This window comes from Cupressus sempervirens, chromosome 8 (assembly GCF_028749045.1).
Source record: "Cupressus sempervirens isolate cs-2001-9-10 chromosome 8, ASM2874904v1, whole genome shotgun sequence".
In the NCBI taxonomy this organism is placed as follows: domain Eukaryota; kingdom Viridiplantae; phylum Streptophyta; class Pinopsida; order Cupressales; family Cupressaceae; genus Cupressus; species Cupressus sempervirens.
Window position 1 is genome coordinate 355,720,737 of NC_143125.1, and position 26,949 is coordinate 355,747,685.

At 40.4% G+C, this 26,949-nt stretch overlaps 2 protein-coding genes across 4 annotated transcripts in view; one reads left to right on the top strand and one right to left on the bottom strand.

The window, feature by feature from the left end:
- Positions 1-331: 331 nt before the first annotated feature.
- The window catches only part of ZW18 (Putative serine esterase family protein), a 121,905-nt gene continuing 95,287 nt past the window's right edge, over positions 332-26,949 (top strand). The window contains exons 1-2 of one of the 2 annotated variants that reach the window (XM_089797694.1): positions 334-1,074; positions 1,214-1,300. In XM_089797694.1, coding sequence (XP_089653820.1) covers positions 1,230-1,300 — 71 coding nt within the window. In that variant the 5' untranslated portion in view covers positions 334-1,074; positions 1,214-1,229. Of the gene's footprint in view, positions 1,301-26,949 lie in introns of both variants that reach the window. The other variant, XM_089797693.1, reaches the window with a different exon arrangement.
- On the bottom strand, positions 2,626-8,460 carry LOC149542807 (uncharacterized). Of its 2 annotated transcripts, XM_089797697.1 has the most exons (3): positions 7,543-7,673; positions 6,682-7,400; positions 2,626-6,571 (listed from the first exon to the last, which is right to left on the bottom strand). In XM_089797697.1, exon 3 carries the CDS (start codon positions 6,142-6,144, stop codon positions 5,674-5,676), a length of 471 nt encoding a protein of 156 aa, XP_089653823.1. In that variant the 5' UTR covers positions 6,145-6,571; positions 6,682-7,400; positions 7,543-7,673; the 3' UTR covers positions 2,626-5,673. The 2 variants fall into 2 exon arrangements, with proteins under 2 accessions (XP_089653823.1, XP_089653822.1); XM_089797696.1 differs by lacking the exon at positions 2,626-6,571 and having other exon boundaries at positions 6,967-7,400; positions 7,543-8,460.

Here is a 26,949-nt window from a genome sequence, read left to right on the forward strand (position 1 = left end):
CCTACCATTTTCTAGGGAGTGAGACCCAGTTCCTAATGATCCCCTACAATTCTATGAGCATAGGCAGCAACACCTACAGAGCTACCAGCCTTAGCCATTCCAGTAGATTACGTTGTTGATCCAGCCAATGAGTCACCCAGAAGCAAATATAAAATAGATTAAAATTTGACACAATAATAGATAACCCATTGTGAGAACAAGCCAAATAGATAATAACAATAAAATTTGACAAAAAAGTACAAATTTCACCGCCAGATACTCCCTAATCAAATACTTTAAAAGATATGCCCATTCGGCTTTATTTGGAGCAACGAGTAAATAAATGCTGAGTCAAAATTGTAGCATGCTATGATCTTCGCTCTCTCATGCTCCGCCGTGGGAGCTGTAAAATATGAGATTGTATTCGTTCCGCCATTTAAGCACAGAACATCCTCGTACGAACACTCATCAATTCCAAAACTTTGGGTGCAATTCCTTCTATTCATTCCAGTCTGTTCGCAACCCACAATTCTATATATGTGGTCCAAAAACATGGCAATGCCAACGACATATCCTCTACATCTCCGCGGAAGCTTCGAGGCCGTACGATCCAAAATCGAACGGCCCAGAGGCCTTCTCTGTCGGCACCGTCGAGGCTTAAATTTGGCGGTCGATTAAACCTTTGAAACACACGTCCTCTCAATAGTGAGTGCCCTTCTTATGCTAAAATGTGCAGTCACGTAACCACTCTGTTACGGTGGTCATTCAGCGATTGAAGTAGAGCTTTGACTTCAGTTCATTCGTTGCAAAATTTCTATCTTTTCCAGTGTTCTGCCTCCTTCCGAGACGGCTACGGCTATTCCCTGACTACCAGGCCAGAGAAATGGAAGGACTCAGGAGTGATGTCGTTTTGACATTGTGCGCTGGATTTCCGAGCTGATAGGGGGGAAATTAATGGTACTTATTAGTAGGTAGTGTGAATTCCACCGTTGCTGCGCAGACATTTTGTGCTTTTGAGATCAGAGAATTGGTTTCATTCCGCGGGGCCCCTTAGGGACCTCCTGCTTAGAAATACTTTCGTCTGTGAAAAGGGAGGTAGTTATTGTATTATTGTTTCTTTTTTCTATCCTTGTCATTGTATGATGCTGCGCCGTCTCAAGTTTTTGATTGGGGCGGATCCGAAGGCATCATCTCCTCTGGCTTTGACTGCGCCGGAGTCTCAATGTCTTGACAGTGGCACCTCCTCGCTCATGCCCGAGGCTCTGCATGAGATTGCAGTTTACATTCACCGCTTTCACAACCTCGATCTCTTCCAGCAAGGGTATGCCGAATTTCTTACTTTGTTCTTTCTCTATGCTTGACCCAATTCGCCTTTTTGGCTTAGTTGGCACAACAGTGGACTATCTCTTTCATCTTCATCTTTGCATCTGAACCTGTGTTTTTTTCAGCAAAAAGGAAAAAAGGAATCTTCAATCTTTATTGGGATTAAAAAAAGCTTTTTGAATTCTGAAGCGCGACTTTCTGATTTCTTAGCGGCTACGTTAGAAGCAAATGTCTAGAATAAACATGATGTGCTGAAAGTTTGGGTATTAATACGGGACGTGGATTTTAGAAGAATTGAAGGAAAGTGGTATTAGAACACAACTATATTTGGTTAGGTTCTGAAAGAAATCGTTTAGATTGGCTTTTGCCTAAAGCTGATCAATCGAAATTCCAAATCAACAGAAATTCGGCGGTAACGATTCAGAGGCTATTTGAAATTAGTTGTAAAGTTTGATTTTGTTTTACGTCGAAACCTTGTGACAATTTGAATAAGCTTGTTCTAATCTGTAATTGTTAATGGACAATTCGGACCTGAAAGTATGCGTTTTTTTTTACTCAAATAATGAAATTTGAAATTCTTATTAATGTAAATCTGATTAAAATAGTCCAAAAACACAACAGACTACGCAATCATTAGCGGTTCTTATAAGAATTAGATCAAAGGCATCGCATATCACCCAGATTGATGTTGTATAAAATCCATTTCGGGAAGCATTAACAAATGACTACTCAAATAGATTGCATTATTTCCTATTTACATATCATATACAACAAGACTATTTTATGGCTATTGTACACAATGAGAACTTCCCAACACTCTTCTCTATATCATACTGTGTTACACAAACTTCCATACTGGCTTCTGCAGTTAAGAAGATTTTAAATCCAAAAATCTGCTGCTGTTTGATTCCACAAGCCTAATATTTATGTCTTCCCATTGAATCATGGATGTTGGAACTGAGAAGACTACTTTTTTCGTTTTTCTTTTATGTGACCCCAATGGTCAATTTGGAACGTGGTGATGCTGTTTCTATCTTTCTTTTCTTGATCTGGCTTATCTTTACTCTGTAAATTTAAATGTTACATGCGTTTACAGCACTGCAGTTGCAGGTTACGAAAAAATTGTCAACATATTCAGTAATCATGGTTATATTCTTCATATAATAATCAGTCGAATTCCTGATTAGTTATTCCTATGTTTTGCTTCCAATCCATCTCTCTGACACAATAGTTCATTCTGTTATTGCTCAAGGCATTTACAGATCAACAAACATTTTTTTGAGCCTAAAGCACAGCAATTCCAAAGCCACGAAACCCAGATAACAAAGAATAATATCGTCAAACATCTATTTGCAATATTGGGCTTAGCAATGTAAAAAAAGCTAGATGGTGAAAGAAGCCAAAGTTATTGATGACATTCTTGAGTTGACAAGAAACTGATCTTTTCATATATTTTCTCCAGGTATGATATGTAAGATTGTTTTGAGCCACCACCATTGACACTACGAGAGGGTGGGATAGAATAAAAATGCAGGATGAATATAGACATCAGGAAAATGTCTTATCTCAATAGGCTTTAGAAGTCACGGATCAAAGGGAAAGCAGGCCAATAATAGTTCCACGAAACACCCAGAAGTGTTCCATATAAATCCTTCCTTCAAAATAATTCCTTGATGGTTGAATCAGCAATTGCATGTGCCACTGAATTAAAATTGGTGGTTAAAAATGAGAAGAAAGCTGCCAAATTTTGAAAAAAGAAATTTGTTTGTTTGAGTCAACACATTGTGACACCTTATGAAATACCTACCCCACATAAAAAAATGGAGTGTAAAATGCTTATACCTCAGATTGTTTGGTGTTATAAAAAACCTTGTTGAATGACAGGTAGATGTTATCTGAAATACACATAGTTCGGAGAATCTCAACCGGTACTCACACCTGGAAATTTCTGGTAAACTTTATTGATTTGGGCTGTTGGAACCAAACACGTTTGTAAAAATTCAGAGAACACAATTGTACCAGAATACCATGGATTTTTCAAAAATAAAATTGGTAATAGACCATATTTACATTGATCAGCTTTCAACACCAATCAGTATAACTGTTTGGTTAAAAATGAAAGAGGTTAAGGGACTTTATATCATAAAAAAATAAAGTGAGATTATTGACCCTAACTAAGTAGAATGCTTTTCAAATCCATGCCTCAAATTAAAATAAGAATGATCTATACCATCTCCAATGTACTCAAATTGAATTAAGGGCTTACACCATCTCCAATTCTAAGACAAGGATCCTACCAACAGATGTTACTCATGAAACTGCAAGCAAGATCAATTCTGGTATCTCGATGAAGCTCATTATCTTTGGTTAAGAAAACTCATGATATTTTCCACACACTTTAAATGGCCTCATCCATACAAGGACATCTGGTCCAGATATGAGGATATTCTGTAAGATGGCAATTCAGGTACTCTTTTTGAAGAATTGTAGCTAGACAGGACAGCAAACTTATTGATCAAAATTCATTGTCGAAGAATTGACATCAAGAAATAGTTTCAAAAGGCCTAATGTTTGGGCACCCTATTCTGGGGTGTCTTATTCTTAGGGGTCCCATAGGCTGCTTTGGCCTTGCGGACGTTATTAAAATCTTTCATTCATTTATTTGATAGGTATATTCTGGCTTTACAAGACAGCAAGTTTTTGACAAAGGCACAGTAAAAGAGATGAGCTCTTCTTTCCACTAAAACAACCAATATTACTTAAGGTCTTGCCATACCTTGGTATTGGAAACAACTCTCTCTCTGGCAATTCAGTTACTCTTTTTGAAGAATTGTACCTAGACAGGACAGCAAACTTATTGATCAAAATTCATCGTCGAAGAATTGACATAAATAAATAGTTTCAAAAGGCCTAATGTTCAGGCACCCTATTCTGGGGTGTCTTATTTCTTAGGGGTCCCATAGGCTGCTTTGGCCTTGCGGACATTATTAAAATCTTTCATTCATTTATTTGATAGGTATATTCTGGCTATTCAAGACAGCAAGTTTTTTACAAAGGCACAGTAAAAGAGATGAACTCTTCTTTCTGCTAGAACAACCAATATTACTTCAGGTCTTGCGATACCTTGGTATTGGAAACAACTCTCTCCTCTCTCAATTAGGAAATACTCTAAAAGAACACAAAGTCTCTACCATAAATTTTCTATTTTCATGATACAATCTCATCAATGTTTTTAGTTAATCTATCCCTTCCTAGATCACAAGCACATAAAACTAGAATCATGAGAGTTGGGATGGGCTTCCATGAAGAGGGCTTGGTTATCTGATATCTCATCGATCCAGGAAAACTTGGGTGGTTTGCGTGCATGCTATAGTCTATATTTCCCATTTTTTCTATTTTTTAATAATTTGCATATTTGAAGGCCTTCAAAGTGGAATTTGGCATGAGGACTTCAGTTGATTTCTTGGAATGGTTGCCAATGGCTGCATCCCAAGAAACTCAAACATCTTGGAGATCTTTCCAACCACTTAAAGAAAATCAATTTTTTCCCACCAGGCTAGGAGTCGTAACTCATAAGCCCTCCAAGTTGGTTTACCAAAATCATAAGCATTTTGAAAATTTCAGTTTTGGTAGTTAATTTGTCCCCATCCAACTATCCATTTTGACTCCCAAGGATGTGGTGACCTTTTGATATTCTTTGCGAACACACATATGTTGATTCTGAAGTGATCAAAGATAGCCTTGAGAGGCTTACACATTTTAAACAAGTTTGCCAAATTGTCAATTCTAATTTCACAATATTGCCAGTGCCTCACTAGGTATGGTGTCCATTAGTTGTATTCCAAGAAAGTCAAACTAGTTCTTTTGAGGCCCATTTGGCTACAAGAATTGCCGAATGCGGCATTCATCTATGCTGGAATAAGCTCTTTTCTGGTATTCATGCATTCTCAAAATAAGTTCTGGAATATCATTTGGACATGTTTGCTTTACCTGGAAGAGGAGTTGAAATATGCATATTCTATGTTTGGTTGCAACCATAGTTGGAAAACTCGCCAAGCCCCCAAAAAGTTTAATCGGGAAAAACTCGGCGATTTAAAAAAAAAACTCGGGAACCTAAAAAACTGCTGAAATTTAATTAAAAATATATTTATTTTGCAAAATTTAATGAGAAGATGAATCTAATAAGTTAATTAAAGACAATACAAAAGAAAGAAACAAAGTTTAGATATATATAAATGCATAATGCGTACAAAATTGCATTCTCATGTATAATGCTCATGGTAGGAAGCAAAATAGTAAATTACTAAATAGTTTCAATCTGTCAAACTAGAAGTAAATACTAAAAGTCTAAATACATCAATACAATGTCAATCACATCTTCTTCTTTCCACTTGCACTAGCAGGAAAGCGAGGGGGTCTAGTCCTAGAAGAAGTGCTCCGCACTGGTATAGGGCGTGAGCTGCGTGACTGTGAACTCTGTGGCTGTGCCCCCTTGCTCGACGTCCCTACTGACTGGCTCGGCATCCTAGAAGAGGATGCATCTCTTCCTAATGGTAATGCTTGATCCTCGCTTGAATCATCATCATCCTCGTCCTCATCCTCAATGTCATCCATAGTGAACTGAAAATCAGTGTTAGCTTCCCCCTCCATGGCCTGCCTCTCCAAATCAGCGATCTCATCTGGTGTAAACAATGGACTTGGCTCCTGTGCTGTCCAATCAGAATAAGGATCTATCTCATCTAGATCAAGCGGACCAGGGAGTTCTAAGAGTTGTGCCTTTTTTATGCGCAACTTAAGACTATATTGCACATAAACAAGATCATTAAGCCGTTTTTGGGTCATTCTGTTTCTTTTCTTTGTACGGATGAACTCAAATAAGCTCCAATTGCGCTCACAATGGGATGAGCTACAAGGTTGGGATAGGACTCTGAGAGCAAATTTCCTTAAATTGGGGGTATTGCCACCCCAACTTGCCCACCAAGCATCTGCAAAACAAAATTAAAAAAGTTATAAAGCAATAAAAAAAAAAATCAGAAGCACAACTTATCAATTAGCAAAAGTTTTAAAGTTTGATGCTTTACCTGGCGCTTGAGTAGATCTTGCTCTCTTTGCTAGCATAGAAGAGAACAAAGGACCCCTTGATTCCACATAGATTTGTTGTTCGGTCACAATAAGGTCTCTCTCCTCTTCACTTGATATCATTCTCTCAATGCATTTAGAGAGACCTTCCATGACCTCTCCATTAGAATCTGAGTAGGAATCATCAGCCCTAAAACAAATAGAAAATGATATCAAGTCTTACTACACAACCTTAAAAAGTAAAGTAAAATAAAGACTTATTAAAATTCCAACTTCAAGGACAATCAATTATCATAGTACCTGAATTTGGGATTGAGGAAGTAGCTTGCTGCATGAATAGGTTGGTGGAGCATATTGTTCCACCTCCTATCAATTATTTCCCAAATGGGGTCAAATCTGAGACTGTCCCCGTGATAGTAACTTCTAACAGCCTCTTTCGCCCTATCCATGGCCTCATAAAGACTTCCCCTTGGGGATTGCTGCCCATCACATGTGCGCAAGACTAGAACCAGGGGCAGAGGCATCTACATTTGAAATTTGAAAAATACAAATTAGTTAATAACATAGTAAGTTATGAATTGATAATGAAACTTGAATAAACTAAAAATATAATGAAGTTACCTCCACAATCTCCTTAGCCTTTGCAAAAAAGCTATCATCAAAGACTATTCGTGCCATAGCCTCTCCTTCGAGCTTCTTTGAGTAAGGTGAAGCAACCCAATCAGCACACACAAACATTTGCTTCAAAGCCAATATGTGGTCAAGAATACTTTGCAACGTCAAGAAGACCGTTGCAAACCTTGTCATAGCAGGTCTCATCAAATCTTTGCCTTTAGTGGCTTTTCTCATCAAACTGAGAACCCATGGGTGATTATAGATATATTTCGTGACTCGCCTAGCATCTTCCACAACTGGACTCACCCAATCAAGTTTTCCTATGTCCTCCAAAAGAAGGTCAAGGACATGTGCTGCACAAGGTGACCAAAAAAGTGTGGGATGCCTCTCTTGGAGGATTCTACCTAAAAGATTAGCAAAAAATCAATAATTAGTAACAAACTTTCCATATTTAGTATTTACAAATTACATCAAATCTAAATTGAATAATACCATAGCATTACATTCATGATTCATATTGATTCAAATATAAAAAATTAAATCTACCTGCTGCCACATATGCTGCTGCATTATCTGTGATTATTTGCACCACATTCTCTATTCCCACCTCCATGACAACATTCTCCAACATTAAAGCCAATGTGGCTGCATTTTTCACTTTGTTGGAGGCATCGACAGATTTCCAAAACACCACATCATCTTTGCAAGCAATCAAGAAGTTAATAATGGTTCTACTTCTTCCATCTGTCCACCCATCAGATAAAATGGTGCAGCCATACTTCTTCCACTCTTTCTTTTGGTCTTCTATCAACAATGTTGCCCTACCAACCGCTTTGTCAAGCAACCTACAAAATTTAGGAGTAATATTAAATAAAGTGTAAGTGTTAGTAAAAAATTAGGAAATAAGTTATAACAATTAAGATTTAAAATATAACAATGAACTAAAGTGAATCACAATTATTTACAATTACTAAATAGTAAAATACTAACCTTCCACTCATATCCTTGCGATTGGGCGGCTTGTACCCTTTACCTGATATTGTCATTGCATTCACCATATTGACCCAATAGGGACTATCAGCGACATTCATTGAGATATTGTTGAAAAACCAAAAATCAGCTACTGCAATATCAGTTTGCTCATGCACCTCCTTAAACCATGCAGTGCCTTCTAATGATGGCTGTGCTCCAGGTGTGTTCCTGGGCACAAAATAACCACCTATCCCTGATGGGGATCCGGATGGTGATGATGAAGAAGTAGGAGATGTAGAAGAAGTGGAACTGGTAAAAGAGAAATTTTGTTTGTGGATCCATGGGCCACGAAGAGATCCTGGTATGTTCTCAAGTGCTTCTTCTTCCTCTTGCATATCAAAAGGAGCTCCTTCAGATTCAGCTATGGCTGCCCTCATAGCTAATTTTGCCCTCTCCCTATTCAATTTTTTCTCTTCACAGCTGCAAGTAGGGCATGGATGAATCTTTTTTCGTCATCAGTTACCTTGAGACAAGGATTTGAGTCATGTTTCTTTATGCGTGCAAGGTGGTATTTGAGGCGGTTTATGCCTCCAGAAATAATTCTCTCACAGGGAATGCATATCACCTTCCCAATATCATTTGGACTTGGAGCTTCATAGGCATACCGCCACGCCTTATCTCTTGCATTTTTAGGCTGAGTGCCTATATATCCAGATGGGCATGGTGTTTGTGGTCACTCTTCTTGCGGGTTTGTCATGTTTTCTTAATGCTTGTCCGTTGCCCTACACATAAATAATTAAATTTATAGAAAAACGAATAAACAAAGTTAGAACTTAGAAGCTAGAAGTTTAGAACAACTAGGGTTTCAACTTTCAAATGATTTGAAATCATTTACAAACAACAACAAAAACAATAAAAGCTTTGCTTAAAACTATAAAAAGTTTTCAAACAATGATAAGATGAACATACCTGGAAAGAAATTTCTCTTCTAAATTCGGTTAGAATCCTCCAAAATCCACTCCAATCTGCCTTTAATCACTTGCAATTAGCAAAAACCTTCTTTGCTCCACACAAATGAAAGAAACAATGCAAAAAACAATGCATTTTGACCTATTTAGGCGTCATTGGCCACAGGTTCCCTGAACTGCGAGTTTTTTACATTAACTCGCCGAGTTTTTGACTAAAACTCGCCGATTACTCGGCGAGTTTTTGGACTCACGCCGAGTTTTTTGACAGGCGAGTTTTTGGGCGATTTACTCGCCGTCCCAAAATACTCGGCGAGTGTTTAAAACTCGCCGAGTAACCGGCGAGTCTTCCATCTATGGTTGCAACATTTGAAATAGGAATTGGAATAAGTTTTGTTTTAAAATTTTGATAATTAAATTATTATTTTTTGTTTGGTAATATTTTAAATAAACAAGTTTTTTATTTATAAAAAATGGTTTTTTTCTTAATTTTTTAAAAAGCCAAATTATTTTAACTAACCTTTTATTTTATATTTTAAATTGACTTTATAAGTGAAAGATATACCACAACCATTGAAATTCATCGAAATTCAAAGGAAATATTATAAATTAAATCAAATTAGTATAATGAGACAGATCAAAATTCTTTTAATGAGTGTAAGATCAAAACTAAAATCATTTTATTTTAAAATATATTAAAGAAAATAAAAAATACAAATAAGTCGATATCATTAATATGATATTTAAATGATCTTTCAACATTGTTTAATTATAAGACTAAACACAAAATGTATTTGTAAAGATAATTTTATGAATGTTTAGAAAAGATATCAAATCTGATATTAGTTTTTTTCGTCATTTAAATAAAAAACACATATAAAACGTAGAATAATGTTGACCTATTTTATATCTTATGATGAACGGAGAAAATAGTCCAAAAATACATTTGAGTGAGAAAATACAATCAAGTGGCAAAGTCATGGACTTGACAACCCATCAAATTGGGTTTATTAAAAACTGGAATAAGAATAAGCTATTCTCATTCCATCTTTTTTAGGAATTCCGCTATGCTCATTTTAGGGTCAAATTAGGATAGGCGAAGTCTAATTCCAATTTTGTATTTGCAAACAAACGTCGAATTGGCAAATGCAAGCATTTAGATTTTCCTATTCCTGCCCAATTCCTCCAACCAAACGGGGCCTTGGAGATCTTTCCAACCATTCAAAGAAGTTCAAATTTCTCAATAGGCTAGGAGTTACAAGCCTGCCAATTTGGTTTACCAAAATCCATATGCTTTTTTAAAATTTCAGTTTTGTTAGTTGATTTGTCCATATTCAATTGTCCATTTTGACTTCCAAGGATCTGGTGACCTTTGACATTCATTTCAAATGTATATATGTTGAATTTGAAGTGATTAAAGATAGTCTTGGGAGGCAGCAAGCTTGCAAAACTGTCAATTCTCTTCTTTCACAAATTGCTACTTCCTTACTAGATGTTGTTACCCAAATTTCTAGCTGAATTTGGATTTGTGGTAACAAATCCCATTCCCTCTTGTATGTCACATTACACAAGGTCGAGTTATCAAAGGCTGAGAAATATCTATTAGGGTATATTCCTTTGAGATGCACAAGATCAATGATGGTTGAAGAACACGGTGATTCGTCAAATACCTTTTCAGGCTAAGTTGCGTGTTTGGGATCAGGTTCAGATTTCAGTTTGAGAACTCAGTTTGCCAATACACCAAAATTTAAATGTAAAAACAATGTAATGCCAATACACCAAAATTTAAATGTAAAAACAATGTAAGATTCAGTTTTGGATTCGTTAGTACAAAAAACAATGTAAAAATTGTTATATATATGTAATACGTATGCATATGTGTTTGTATATAGACATACATACATACATCTATCCATCCAAATTCCTAGAAACATGGATTAAGATTAGAATGTCACATAGTATCATATAAATAACAAAAAACAACATAAAGTCTTCAAATAGATTTGAAATAAAATTAGATTATTAAATAATATAGTCAAATATATTATTATTAAATAAAATAATATATTATCTAATTTTAAATATATTACACTTATTAAATTAAAATTATACAAAATAAAAGAAAATTAACAAATTTTAAAGATAATACTTCCTAGTTTTATTATAATGCTCCAAAACAGGTTTGAGTTGGACGAGATGTAGTCTCATGGATGATGATGATTTTTGAATTTGCCCTGTATGCTTGTAGTGTTGAAGCTCTAAACACATTCTGCTAACGGGTTGGCAGGATTTAGACTAGATATGGTGACTGTCCCAATTTTTTTTATGTTCCACCTAAATTGGGGCTTCAAAACATAGAGTGATTGGTATCCATATTTGGTGCGAATTGGACCTTGATCAAGCCATATAGCTAGTGAACATACCAACTAAGCTTCAAGGCGATGGTTGAAAAAATAATTGAGAAAACAACACAAGGAGATGATGATGAGTCAATTCTTGATTGCTTGCTCCTACATATGGACAAGCAATCAATACATAAATACCATTAAGTGGTCCTACCCTTTTCAAGGTACAAATGAACTTTGATCCCAAACTTTGAAGGAAAAATTGATGTGGATGCTGTGGATGACTAATTATCAAATTTAGAAAAACAATTTCTGTGAATCTCTTCTTTGATTCCAAGAAGATGACATTCACTCTCCTCAAAGCTAAATGCCATTTGAAACAATCATGGTGTAGTCGGTAGATTTTGTATTTTGTTCGACAGGGTGTTGTCGTCGGTAAAGATTTTGTAGCCGACGGGTAGATTAGGATTGTTTTGTAGCCGACGGACCTTTTCTGGAAGGTTCGGCGGAAAGTATTTATACACCCCCTTGGGTCATTGTAAATCATCTTATGATATCTGATCTTATCACCAGTTATGTAATCTGTTGGCATATGCAAATAATTTAAGGAGTTTTGCTGTTCGTGTTCATTATCTGTGTGCATTTCTTAATTAACCTATGCGGTAAACATTTGGCGCTGTTGCCGTATGAACTTGGAAGGTGGGAGGAATGAAGATTAATGCTAAATCAGCTTAACAAGGATCGAAATAAGGCCAAGGGAAAAGATGGAATCCGTACTGCACAAGAACATTTAATTTTGGCATAGCAAGTCGAATGCCGAAGGAGATTCTAGAAGATTGCCGATGGAAACCGGAGCACAGAAGAATTATTGGAGGAAACTCGACAGCGGGTGGAATTGGTGGAAGAAGCACGGGAGGAGTTTTTGAATTTGTGTTCGCCAAGGGAAGAGAATCCAGACGGAAGAGCATCGACTCGCACGGCTCGGAGTGCCGACGGAGCAAGAGCATGGACTGAACTCTTCGTCCGGGATACACTTCCACAAGGGACAACTTTAGAAGATCCTTCTTCATCAAGGTTCATAGCTGTTGAGACCACCGGTGTGGGAGAACAGTCCGCCGGTGTGGGATTGCAGAGCGCCGGTGTGGGAGAACAGTCCGCCGACGTGGGAAAACAGTCTGCTGATGTGGGATTGCAGACCACCGGTGTGGGAAAACAGTCCGCCGATGTGGGAGAATAGTCCGCCGATGTGGGAGACCAGTCCGCTGGTGCGGGAGTGCAGACAACCGGTGTGGGAGTGCAAAGCCACGATGTGGGAGTGAACAATGCCAATGTTGCAGGACTGAGCAACGCCTGTTTACAAAAACCAATTGTGATGGCGGGACCAAACGAGAAATTGCCAAAGTTCGATGGCGATGGTACGATCGATCCCATTCGACATTGCAAAACATGTGAAACGATCTGGAGGGCAAATGGGATAACTGATGAAGACGACTGGATGAGGCAATTTCCAGCCACCCTACGGAGTGTGGCAATTGACTGGTTTACTAGTACAGATCCGTAGAAGTTGGACAGTTGGAATAACATTAAAAAGGAGTTTTTGACTGAATTTCAACTGTTGCGTGACGATAATGAAATTGTAGCAGAGATCTTCAATACTAAGCAAGGGAAGAATGAAACTATTCGCGTCTATGCTAGGAAATTAAAAGATTTGATAAACAAAATGGAAATAAGCCGGTGGACGGACTTCAAAAAAGGTGGTTCGTGGAAGGTCTACGCCCAAACTTGCGGAAGAAAATGAAAATTGTGCCACCATCGCTATACACGGAAGCCTATAACAGAGCATTGAACCTCGAAAGTGAGCAAAAGACAAAGAAGAAGAAGAAGACTAGCTCATCTGATTCTGATGATGATGAGCCTTTTGTCGAAGATAGCAGTGACGATGAAGGCAGTAGCAAGAAGGTCCGCGCCCTAAAGAAAGACATGATTCGTATGATGGAGTTTAAAAATATGTAGAAGGAGACAAAGGGCAGTGAGCTGTGGTGCACGGAGTGTAAGACCGACGGTCATACTAAAGGATCCTGTCCAAAGAACCAATTTTGTGACATTTGTCAGATCATGGGCCATTCAACCAAGGAATGTCCCTTTAACATGAAAACCAAAGGATCTCTGTAGGTACTGCTTACACAGGAGGCATCCCCGTCAGGCAGTAGCGGAAATACCAATAATGCTAGTGCTACGTCGGGAGGATATAGGAATAATAGACGTGGGTAGAATAACAATAACAATGCAAACAATAACACTAACAATACCAACAGAAGCCGAATCCAGTATGATGTGAACGGACGGCCAATCGTACAATGCCGTGCATGTAACTTATGGGGGCACTTTGCTTGGGAATGTCCAACTGCAAATACACCCCAACTATTATGCAGATGGTGCGGACTTGGCGACCATGATGATGCCAAATGTCCAAAATCTGGAGTCAACTTGATCACTGTCGGGACGGTTGAAGAAGAGGTGTTGGCAATCACATGAAGGCAAGCAAAAGAGTACTTGGACCCGGCGGAGGAAATTTGCGAAAGCACGGGTGGAGATTGAAAAAGCATCGCAGGCGGAAACATCTTAGTTGAAGGACATCACCGGCATTTCGACGAGGAATTCCGAGGAACAAAACATAGTACGAAAATTTTTGCAGACAGAGGTACTAGTCAAGATAAATGATTTGCTTCTTACAATGCCCCAGCTTTGATCCGCCCTCACAAATATTGCGCCAGCTCCGAGGATACTCGGGGAACAAGGTACAGGGAAAGAAATTGCTGAAGGTGGAGAAGACCAAATGTTGCTAGCCCTCACATCTGGCCAGCATCCTACTGTTGTCGAGATGGGGATCCTCGGACATGTTCTCACAAACACAATAGTCGACGGAGGGTCCGGCGTAAATGTCTTACCCGAGGAGACCTGGAAGAAGCTGGGGCAGCTGACACTGTGGCCCCCTACATTTCAATTGCTCACAGCGGACCAGCATGGCATTAAACCTCTGGGCATACTCATGGCACAACTGGTGACGATTGGCACACAGTCGTTCTTGTTGGACTTTGTCATCATTCCGTTGAAGAGAAAAGGGTATGACGCTATCCTTGGCCATGGATGGCTTATTCAAGCCAGAGTACGACACGATTGAAAGAAGAACACCTTGGCACTCGAAAGTAAAGGTCGGCGATTTGTTATTGATCTGCACACCCAAATGGTCGGGGAAGAGGCCCTGTCATCAGATTTCGAGGGAGAGGAGGATGAAGGGAGACAACCTATGGAACCAGATAGAGAGGGAGTCTTGCGATTGGACAGAGGATCAACAGATGATGACTTGGATTCGGTCAATGGTCTCTACCACTAGCAAATAGAGGATTACGAACTATTCCAGAGTTGCAATGTACTGACAATTGAGGAAGGTCCGAGGGGGGATGAATTTCCGAAGGAGTTCACGGAGGTAAACGAGGGGGATGCACCGTTGGATGTTACACTTGCCCATGCATTCAGTGAAGGGGAGACAATCAAGTATAATGAAGCTACATTAAAAGCAATGAATTTGGGGGATGAAGCAACACCGAAGAACATTCTGGTAGGAGATAATTGGGATCCGGAGCTAAAAGCGGCAGCATTCAAGATATTCTTGGAATACAACGATGTATTTGCATGGACATACAAGGACTTGAGGGGAGTACCGCCGGAGTTGTGTGTACCGCATTCCACTAATCGAAGGAGCGGTACTTGTATGAAAGCGACCCTACAGGATGAACAAGAACTACGCGGCACGGGTCAGGGAAGAAATCAACAGGATGTTGGAGGCCGGAATTATTTTCAAAGTGCAGATAAGTGAATGGGTGTCGCTTATAGTTATCTCACTGAAGAAAAACACCACCTAGATTCGGATATGCGTGGATTTCCGATGTTTCAATGCAGTCACGATCAAGGATCCCTTTTCGATTCCGTTTACAGACAACATTCTGGAGGAGGTCGCCGGACATGAATTACTCCTTTATGGATGGGTTCTCCGGATACAATCATATGTCTATAGCGGAGGAGGACAAAATAAAGACCACATTTGTCGTCGAAGATGGGGTCTATGCATACAATCGGATGCCACTTGGGTTGTGCAACGCGCCGACAACCTTCCAGTGGATTATACTGCACATCTTTGACAAGATGTCTGTGGGAAACTTCAAAGCGTTCCTTGACAATTGGTCGGTATTTAGCGCGGAAGACAGACACCTGGCAGCACTCGGTGAATGTATGGAGAGATGTCGCAGAGCGCGGCTGGCCTTGAACCCCAAGAAGTGCAGATTCATGGTTCCGTAGGGAAGACTGCTCGGACCCATCGTCTGTAAGGAAGGATTGAAGACTGACCTAGCCAAAGTGAGAGTCATCCTGGAAATGCAGCCATCTACTAATGTGACAGAGGTAAAGTCTTTTCTCGGACATATAGGCTATTACAGGAGATTTATCAAAATTTTTGCCAAGGTGTCATACCCGCTGGATAGGTTAACCTGTAAAGGAGAATCATTCAGATGGGACAAGGAACAGGATGAGGCATTTGAAGGGTTGAAAGTACGACTGGCTACTGCACCCATCTTAGCATATCTGGACTGGAATAAGGAGTTTCATGTGCATGTTGACGCCTCGAATCATGCGATTGGAGCAACCTTGGCACAGACGGCCAGCCACGGGTTAGATCACCCCATATACTTTGCCAGTCGATTGTTATCAAAAGCGGAGCAGAATTACAGTACGATCGAACGGGAAGCATTGGGAATGGTCTACGCCGTGCAAAAATTCTATCATTACTTGCTCGCCACACTGTTCGTATTCTATGTTGATCACCAGGCTCTGTTGTACATGATCAATAAACCTGTCATTCAAGGGAGAATCAACAAATGGCTACTTCTGTTGCAGGAGTTTACTTTCAAAATCATTGTCCAACCAGGGAAGAAACATGTCAGCGTCGATCACCTGTCGCGGATCAAAACAGGGGAACCGACAGAGGGGGTGAATGATGACTTTCCCGACGCACAGCTGTTTTAGATTGCAGTACTGTCGGACTGGTACAGGAGTATTGGAGAATACCTGTCAACAGGACAGTTTCCTAGTGAGATGCCAACAAATGAAAGGCGCAAGTTGATAATCAGGAGCCATACTTTTCAGTTGATCAACGGATTGCTCTACAAAATGGGACCGGATCATATTCTTCGGCGGTGCGTGTTAGAAGAGGAGATACCGTGGGTGTTAAAAGAAGCACATGAGGGTCTCGCAGGAGGACACATGGGACCCGACACCACTGGGCAGAAGATATTGCTCGCAGGACTTTGGTGGCCGACGGTGTACAACGATGTGCGGGAATGGGTCGTTGGATGTGACACTTGCCAACGGGTCGGGAAGCCGCTCAAGCGAGACTTCATGCCACTTAACCCCTCCCACGCGTAGGAACTCTTTGAGCGGTGGGGATTGGATTTCATTGGACCCTTGAAGGTGAGTAAGGGTAGGCGATGCCGGTACATCATTGTCGCAACGGAGTACCTGACCAAGTGGGCGGAGGCACGCGCATTACCAAATAACTCGGCCATGAGCACAGCAAAGTTTATTTACGAGCAGATCATTACCAGGCATGGAATTCTGTTACAGTTAACAAGTGATAGGGGAGGACATTTTGTTAATCATGTCATTCGATTGCTCACCACCCAATTCAAGATTTGTCATTCACTGTCGAGTCCGTACTACTCGAGAGCAAACGGACAGGCCGAGGCTACAAATAAAATCCTGGTATCAATCATCTACAAGTCTTGCGCGGTTGAAGGTGTAGATTGGGAGGAAAACTTACTCGCCGCCCTTTGGGCTTATCGCACAGTGTATAAGGTGACGACAGGGCACACGACATTCCAGTTAATGTTCGGACAAGAGGCAGTGGTACCAGCGGAACTTATGATTTCGAGCTTGCGAATAGCACTGGAAAATAAGCTAGGTGACGTCAAAAGCTTAATGGAGCAGCTGCATAATTTGAATAGGCTCGAGGAGAAGCAACTGTTGGCGCAGTGGGCAACAGAAGTGACACAGAACAGACGCAAGGTCTGGCATGATAAGCATTTGAGACTCAGCCGGTTCCAGTCGGGGCAGTTGGTGTTGAAGTACGACGGTCGCAATGAAATCAAATCAGGGAAGTTCAAGATTAGATGGGTCGGACCCTACTAGATATAGGTCGGCGACATTGGAGCGATCAAATTGTCAACCTTGGACGGGCAAGAGGTACTTCAGGCAGTCAATGGATCCAAATTGAAAATATACCAAGCTAGAAAGATGTCGTCGTCGTTGCCGTATGCCTAGATGATTCCTTCGTCATTGTTGTCGTTAGAGGACGGCGATGCTTCGACGCCAAATTGAGGCGTGTATATTTTTTTCAAAAAAAAAGAAAAAGAAAAAAGAAAAAAAAAAGATTGTATTTCCCGTGGACCACATCTTGTGGGCTGACTGTTCTGCGGTCTGTGTCCCGCGGGCAGACTGTCCGCAGACACATTTTTGCGGGGCCTTCTCTTTCTGCGCATTCTTTTGCCTTTTCGCAGAGTCTTTCCACACTCCCGCAGATCCTTTTTCCTCCACGAATGTTATTTCTTTGTTGGGCGTAGACATAATCGAGAGTTCGATACGCATCTCATATTAAGGGTGAAGGGAGAAGAAAAATATTAAGAGGAAGCACAGAGGATCTATCAATGGTTTGAGGCAGAGGCGGCATGCATTGAAGGGCTTGCTCGAGTCTGTTCCTAGTTTGTTTCCCTCACGCGTGATCTTCCTCTTTTCCACGGACCAGGAGCTATCTTCCGCAGGTGTACTTGGTGCCCGTGCGTCTTCTTTTCGACAAATCCTTTACTCTGTGGGCTGGTGTCTTGGTTCCACTTGGTGATTGCAGGTTCGAGCCTTGATTGGCAATTAAAGAATCTAGGAAGCTTAGCCAATCAACAACGTATCTTGAGGAAGCAAAGGTGGCACAGTCATTAATTTTGGTATTTGAAATCAAACTAACAGAGGTGCGTGGGAATCCATTGGAGGTTGCAGAGCAGTTGATTTCATAGCACCCCGTCCTGCCCTCTTTCCATGGAATTTGTAGGTGTCTCCTGAGTTGTTGCATGAAGTCTAGTGTGTCGTGCGGGAGACCTCTCCCTCGCCGAGGGTGTTGCAATTTTGGTGACTTTTTAAAAATTCTTCTGCGGCGAGTCATTCAACCTCTGCTTCAGTTATTTTGTGCATACAAAGGGGCGAATCGTATATGATATAAGGAGGAAGAAGCCGTTATTGCATGGAATCGGCAGGCAAATGGAAGCAGTGGAAGAGTCAGCTGGCAGCAAATATGGAGAAGAATGCAAGGGTTTTGGCATCTGGGATCCGGGTTGCAGGGCCGTTGGGTTCTAGTAGCAAGAAACAGAAAGTCAGGGAGGAACTCACTCATCTCACAGTCCAGTTTGAGGGTCTTAATGGCAGTGAATGCTGGAGATGGTGGTAGGAGACCTTGGAGGCAAACCAGATTAAGCAGATTTTGATGCGGGCAGAGGTACATTGGGCCATCCAGCTTCCAGTTTTTTCCACCCGGTTATTCGAATCAGTATTGAGGACCATGATAGAAGCATATAATCGACACACCTGAACGAGCACATTTTTGTATAAAAAGCACTGGATGACAGTCTCTTTCAAGCCTAGGGATTTCACGAGGGTTTTTGGCATTCCTGGCCCCGGCGGTAAGAAGGTGGAAATTAAGAACCATAAGCTCTCTCAGGAACAGAAGGAACATTGGATACGGTCGTGATCTTTCACCCAAGGAGATGGATTCAGTGGTTAAGGGGTCGAAATGCAGAGGCCTTTGCAGAGATTTCATTCGGGAGGGTAACTGGAGGTGCATTATGGATGTGATCAAGAGTAGGTTGACAAGTGCGACTCGGGCTTCAGATATTGCATTACCACCGGTTGTATTCATGAATGGTATCATGTAGGGTACGGTGTATGATTGGGCTTCGGGCCTTGCCGATAGGATGGAGGAACTCATGACGCTTCAGCATCGCACATTTTTTATCCCATATCATGCGATTGGTTTGTTTCTGGAGGCAACGGTTAATCAGATACCCATGGATGATTTTGAAGCGCCACCTCGGGGGAAGTTGGCACAGGGAGAGCCTTCGATATTTTATTGGAGACATCTGGACATAGGTGGGACAGTCGTGGGACAGCAAAAGGTATTTCGAGGATTGCAGGCGGTGCGCATGGACATTGACAGTAGACGGGAGGAGACTTCGGAAAGTAGCGGGGCAGAGTATGAGGAAGAGAGTACTTTCGCGGAGGTTGGCAGCGAACTAGCAGATAGTGGGCCCACATTTTTTTACCCCGCCACAGTTTTTAACTTCGGCACACTTGTCTGCTCCCACATCACACATTCCCCCTTTTGGTCAGCGCCATGCACCAGTTGTGATGACCCCGCCGACTGTAGCAGATGTCCCTTGGGCAATAGCAGAGCGTGTCCCACCGGCGACAGTTGTCATTACACTAGCAACCCCTCCAGGAGAGACTTTCCGCGGCCATAACAAATGTTGTTCTAGTGGAGCCAGCCTCGCAGAGTGTCGAATTACTAGTGCCAGAGCTTGAGCCCCAGGTTCACTTGGAGGTGATTGATTGTGATGCAGTCGTCACCATTTCGTCTTCCTTGTTAGCATCCGCCGAGCCAGTATAGACAGGCCCGTTAGCCCATCTAGCACAGCAGGAGGAGGGCATGGAGTCTGTACAGTCAGAGCAGTTGGAGGTGATGGATAGAGCCAACACTTTCTTGAGACAGCAGTTCCGACTTATACCTGCTGAGGTTGGTTCGTCCATCCAGTCCCCCAGGCACCTAGGAGTATCAGCTACAGTACCAGAGCCTCAGGAGGTGGGGGTGTCACAGGCCGTGGTTGCGCCGATAGCAGAGGAGGCCGCGACAGATGTGGGCATGCTCCCCGCAGATGAGGAACAAAATAGTGATGCCGAATGGACGATGGAGGGCTTTGCAAAGGAGGATTATGGGTCGGATGAGGACAGGTACAGAGACTACCTTAGGGCTATGAAGGTTGCGTTGCGGAAGGGACATGATGTGGCATTGCAGGCTATGACTCGGCGGAGGGAGTGGCATTTGGTTCGAGCTTTCATCAAGGAGATCTGCCCGTAGCGGTTTCGTTCATGTTTTGAAGAGAGGGGTTGGCCAGCAATCGAGACACCAGAGATGTTGGTGGATTGGACCAGTGAGCCGGAGTTAGGGCTGCGCAACACTCTGCTGGAGAAGCTGGTACATGAGATTGCGGCACTGTATAAGGAGATTTATTATGTCCGCAGGCGTGTGGAGGAGGATAGGGCAGCAGACAAGATTGCTCCCGAGAGATCTCTGGCGGTTGAGAGGGAGGCTCGAGAGAAGTTAGTAGCGGATTTGGCCACTCATTAGGCAGCATGGGCAACTGAAAGGGCAGCGTTGTTGCAGGATAAGGAAGCGGCTGTACGGGATAAGGATGCAGTAGAACAGGAGTTGCAGTTAGCAAGGAAGTAGGCTATGGATGTGGTGCTCCTCCTGAAGGAGGCTGTCGAGGTTAATTCACGGATACAGAAGGATTTGAGCATCCGGACGGAGCAGGTCTATGAGTTGCGTTGGCAACAGCATTCTTCAGGGGCACCGCCTTCTCTTTAGTGTTTTTTTGTTGTATTGTATGTTGTTGTCTCCTATTTTGTTAGTCGTCACGAGACGACTTTTCTTTTTGGGGGGGATGATGTAGTCGGCAGAGTTTGTATTTTGTTCGACAAGGTGTTGTCGTCGATAAAGATTTTGTAGCTGACGGGCCGATGGGTAGATTAGGATTGTTTTGTAGCCGACAGACCTCTTCGGGAAGGTTCGGCGGAAAGTATTTATACACCCCCTTGGGTCATTGTAAATCATCTTATGATATCTGATCTTATCACCAGTTATGTAATCTGTTGGCATATGCGAATAATCTAAGGAGTTCTACTGTTCATGTTCATTATCTGTGTGCATTTCTTAATTAACCTATGCGGTAAACACATGGAAGGCTAAATTATTGTCTAGAGAAGTTCACGATGGTCAAAAAATTGAGGGGAAGATAAATGATAGCTCAACATGGTGAGAATATTCGAAATACATCAAGAAAGGATCTTGTCTAGAAGACACATGAGGAGATGGCAGTTGCTTCAACAAAAAGGACCAATCTTTTCAAGACTACATCTCATGCATCATCCACAAAGCTTAGCATCCAAGATACATAAGAACATTGGGTTTTGAATTATGTAGTGGGATGTATTGATATATTCAAATTGAGATGGCTTTCTTGAATGATGAGAAACTAATACAACATGCAACCAAAATCAAAGAGAAATTCAAGCAAAAGGGGAAAAAGGATTATTTGGCAAACAACAAATCAAAGGGAGGATATAATAGCGAGTTTACAGGAAAACTGCAATAATCAACTTTGCTAAGTCTGTTTACTTGCGAGTCACCCAGACTTTGTTGATTTTATGAAATAAAAGGAGACGTGTGTGTGGATTCACTTAAGTCACTTAAGTGACTCCTCCTTTTTAGTCATGAGTGGGCCTTGGGGTTTTCCCTTATCTCTAGATGATTTAATTCAAAAAAGGCAAATGGAATCTTCTATTTATTATGGCGGGCTAATCTTCAAATAAATCACCTAAAATCTAGGCTTTCTCGGTTGTCTGAGCTTTTTGGGGTGCTGATTCTTTATAAGGCAGTGATGTTAAGTTTGCTAGTATCATTTTATATCCTTGATTTATATATTCTTGTGCAGAAGGTTTGCAGATATACCAGGATGAAACCCTTGGTAGTCTAGAGCTTGGACGATCACCTAAGTTATGATTGCAAAGAATGGAATACCACAGGCACTAGAATAGACACACAACTATGTAGATTATTGTTCTAAGAGGAACTAAAGGACTAAAGAATTGGCCGAGTCATAAGGGAAACATATTGCAGATGTAGGAGGAGCCTTCAGCTACAGGTGGGGATTTCTTCATCATCTATTCATCTGTAGGTACCCATTTGGGCTATGTTCACACACAGATCTCTCAGCCACGTATTGTAAGAGGCATCTGAACTATGCTAGTTGATTCCAGTATTACCTTATCACGGATCTCTTCCAGTAGTATTAATCAGTTCTTAAATAATCCTATTCTATCTGTTTATGGTAAGAACTTTGAATAAACAAGTTAATTGCAATAAGGCTCAACTGAGCAATTAGATAGGCCCTATGGTTACCAAAAGACTTCAAATTTGATTTAAGTTAGCATGCAATTATTTATCTTTGGATTTTGATCTATTAGCAAGAATATTTCAGTGGTATCAGAGCCACAAACCCTGCCTACCTGTGGGGTTTCAGTCTGCTTTTTTGTACCTTTTTGTGTTTTCTTGTTGCATGTTAGTGTAACAGGGTTCTATGCACTCCAGAGGGCCTGAATCATGTAGATACAATACAAGAAGTAGGTCTGGGCACCAGGAAGAAACAAGAATTAATTCTTCAGAAGTAGAAATGAAAGGAAGAAGAGATGGCAGTCCACAAAGGGAACTAAATAATCGATTGTATGATTTCCTAACGATTTTTGCCCAACAAATACAGATGCGACAGCAGCAACAACGATGCAACAATTCTAGGATTGTATGGTCACTGCTATGGGGCAAATAAGAGTTGGGCACTCGAGATTGGAAGGTCCAACAATCGCACAACAGAAGTGAAACCAAGCATGAAAATCAAGACAGCAGCTTTAAATGTTGCAAGAACAGAAGATACCAGGTCTGATCGACCATTACGTCCCACTCTCTACCTTGTCAGATCAAAATGGAGCCCAAACCGGAGGTAGAGGAGGAAGAAACTTACGTCACAAAAGATACTATTGCAGCTCAAGGTGAATACATGCAATTACCTGTCGATGTGAGACATCTAATAGATTTAAATCAGTTCTTGAATCAACGGAAAGGCAAGAAATCGTCTAGAAAGGCAAGACAAGAGGTTTAGGGGTTCAGTTAGGTCAGGTGGGAGAGTTGGTTTTCCTCTGCTTGTAGCCTTATAGGCACTCTTATTTGAAGAACAATGAAGTAGAAAAGTTAAATTCAAGGTTCTATGGACCTTAAAGGTGGTGAGGATGATTGGAGAAGTGACATGTGAACTTGAACTACCAACGAGAAGTAGGTGTTGGATACAATTGGTTAATTGTGTGTTGTCTTTGATGTTACACAAATGTCATAATCATTATTAGTTAGTATATGCCAAGCTCACTCGGGCAGTGAAGATAGTTCGTAGTGTCTACCGAGCGTTCCTGTGTTTGCCTAGTTCGGAAGGCAGTGTCTACCAAGTTCACTCGGGCATTGAAGGAAAAGTTGCAAAAAGCAAGTGTTAACCAAGCTCACTCGGGTAACAAAGGGAAGTTGGATGGAACCATTGATAATCGAGCTCACTCGGTTGCCAAAGAATTTTTGTAAGTTTGCAGTGTTAACCAAGCTTTTGTTGGTTAATAAAGGAAATCATTTTTGAGTTAGTTTCTACTGAGCAGGGTCGGCTAGCAAAGGATTTTATGATTTTGTTGTATTGAGTTTAATTAATCTATCTATTGATTCCTGTCGACTAAGATGATGAATATTGATTATTGTAAGTTGTATTTGAGCTGACTTGACAAAGTGAAAGGTATAAGTATAAGGTCAAGTTGTGATTTCAAAGTAAAGAAAAAATAAGTGTACAAGAGAGTGCAAGAGAATGTGCGAAATATGGTGATGTGATTGAAGATCTATTTGTAAGTAGAAGAAGTGAATTTGAAGGATAAGCAGAATATCCTTGTGGTGCAACAAAGTCATATTCGATCAGGAAGGATCAAGTACAAGCCAAAACAGAGATCTAAAATCAGCAATTAAGTTGCATATAAATCAGGTCATTTTATTGTTACTCTCTAACCATTGTAGCAGTGATCTAAATCGCTTAACAGAGCTAGCTTAATAGCTATTTGAAAATCCTCTAACAAGGTGGCAATTCCATTGAATTGTTTCCAAGACCTCTAACCAGGCCACTCCTAATAGGGTGATAGAAACTTTTAATAGGATCACACCTAATAGTGTGTTTTGTAACCTTTTACAGGGTTGGCTCCTAATAGGGCTCACTTCAGAAGAGTGAAAATTAATAACTAGTTGCTATTGGTGGTTTTTCCCAAATTGGGTTTCCATGTTAAATCCTGGTGTCAAAAGTGTTCATGCTATTTTTTTTATGTGTTTGCAACTAAGTTAAAGTAAATGGTAATCACAGATAACATCTAATGGTTCTTATGTTAATCTTTTACCGAGCTAATCCAGTTATTGCCAAGTTACAACATTTTGTGTGTTTACTAAGCTTCAATAGTATTCAGTTATTTGTTTGCATTTTGTATTGACATCAAAGGGGATTTGGGATTTATTTTTGTAGTAACTGATTCATCCCTCCCTTCTCAGTTGCTCTTATATTTCCAACAATTGGTATCAGAGCTTTTGGTGCTTGCAGAGAAGGTTTCAAGGACCTAAGCTAAAGATCGGGATATTTTACAAAAGAGAGATTCCTAAGCTGAACAGAGACAACTTTGCAGCATGGCAAAGACTGATGAGATTGCATCTGGCTACCATCAGTGATTTAGGTTGCAAGTCTCTTGATTTTGAATATAAGTCTCCCATTGGAACATTATCAGTTGAAGATATTGCTGAAAAGAAGAATCATAATATCATGATGATTGATATTGCATCTGCTCTCGGTTATGTTGAATTTGATGAGGTAAAAGATTGTAAAACTACTTTTGCAATGTGGAATAAACTAAAAGATATCTATGGAGGAGATGACAATGTGAGAAGAGCCAAAGCAGAAAGCCTTAGAGGACAATTTGATCAAATGAGAATGAGAGAAGATGAAAACATTGAAAAATATGTGGAAAGAATCAAGGCCAGTCTAAGTGCAATCAAAGCATCTGGAGGAGACATCAAAGAGGAAATTGTTGTAAGTAAAGTGCTCAGAACTCTTCTTCTTGTTTATGCAATTAGAGTATCTGCTATTCAAGAAATGAGATGTGATCCAACTAATAAGATAGGGTTGGATGCTCTATTTGGTAGATTAATAGCTTTTGAGTTATACAATTATGATAACTATGTTCCTGCTTCAAAGAATATTGAATTTGCATTTAAAGCTAAACTCTCACTCAAAGAAAAGGGTAAAAAGTCAAAATCCAGTCAATCAGGAAGTGAAGAAGATGGATCATTAGAAGAAAGTTCAGACAATGATCTTGAAGTTGTTGAATCCCTGCTTGCAAGGAAGTATTCCAAAGGAAGAGGGAAGTACAAAGGTAAAGTTGCTCTAATCTGCTTTTCTTGTGAAGAAATTGGTCACATTGTTGTTAGGTGTCCAAACAAGAAAATGAAGGATGAAAAAAAAAGCAACAAGCATAAAGGCAAGAAGGACTCCAAGAACTACAAGAACTTCAAGGACAAAGGTAAAAAATCTTGTTTCATAGCTAAAGATTTTGATAACAGTGAAGATGAAATGGTTTATATTGCAGTGAAAGGTGAATCTGATGATGAAGGAGATAAGATGACACTTATCTCTCATGTTAGCAAAAATGATATATGGATTATTGACAGTGGCTGCTTACATCATATGACTGGTGACAAAACAAAATTTGAGCATATGGAACATTATGATGGAAGTAGTGTAAGATTTGGAAACAATGAACTTGCATGTATCATGCTTATTGGGTTGAAGGACTAAAGCATAATCTACTGAGTGCGGCACAACTGAATAACATTGGATTCAAGGTAGAATTCATGAATGGACAGGCGAAATTGTTGGATGGGAAAGGAAATTTGGTTGGTTTCTGACAAACAAACAAAAGGTAATCTATTTTATCTTGATCTTAGTGATTGTTCATGTTTTATTGCTCAAGTAGAAGAAAGCTGGTTATTTATGTCATGTTAACTTTGGTAATCTGATTAAGATAAGCAATCATAAAAGAGTAAGAAGCTTGACATGGGTCTATGCAAGAATTGCCAAATTGGTAAGATGGGAAAGATAAGCTTCGAAAGCAAAGACTATTAGTTAGAAGAAGTCTTGGAAATTGTTCATATAGACTTATGTGGACCTATTGGAATAGAGAGTTATAGTGGAGAAAAGTTTTTCATTCTCTTTGTTGGTGACTATTCTAGAATGATGACAGCCATGTACCTCAAAGAAAAATCAGAAGCTTTTCAAAAATTCAAATGGTATCTGGCAAGAGTAGAAAAAGAAACTGGAAAGAAGTTGAAATGCCTAAGATTAGATAGAGGTGGTGAATTCATTTCCCATGAATTCAACCATTTCTACATTGAAAGAGGAATCAAAGGACAAGTATCTGCTCCTGGTACACCATAGTGTGTTTTTTAACCTTTAACAGGGTTGGCTCCTAATAGGGCTCACTTCAGAAGAGTGAAAATCAGTAATTAGTTGCTATTGGTGGTTTTTCCCAAATTGGGTTTCCACGTTAAATCCTGGTGTCAAAAGTGTTCATGCTATTTTCTTTATGTGTTTGCAACTAAGTTAAAGTAAATGGTAATCACAGATAACATC

Bases quoted from the DNA above. Each gene is read 5' to 3' on its own strand.
- LOC149542807 (XM_089797696.1), bottom strand. From the start codon at position 7,627: ATGTTGGAGAATGTTGTCATGGAGGTGGGAATAGAGAATGTGGTGCAA. The intron at 7,401-7,542 runs GTAGATTTAATT...CTAATCTTTTAG, and splicing joins AGCAGCATATGTGGCAGCAG to GTAGAATCCTCCAAGAGAGG.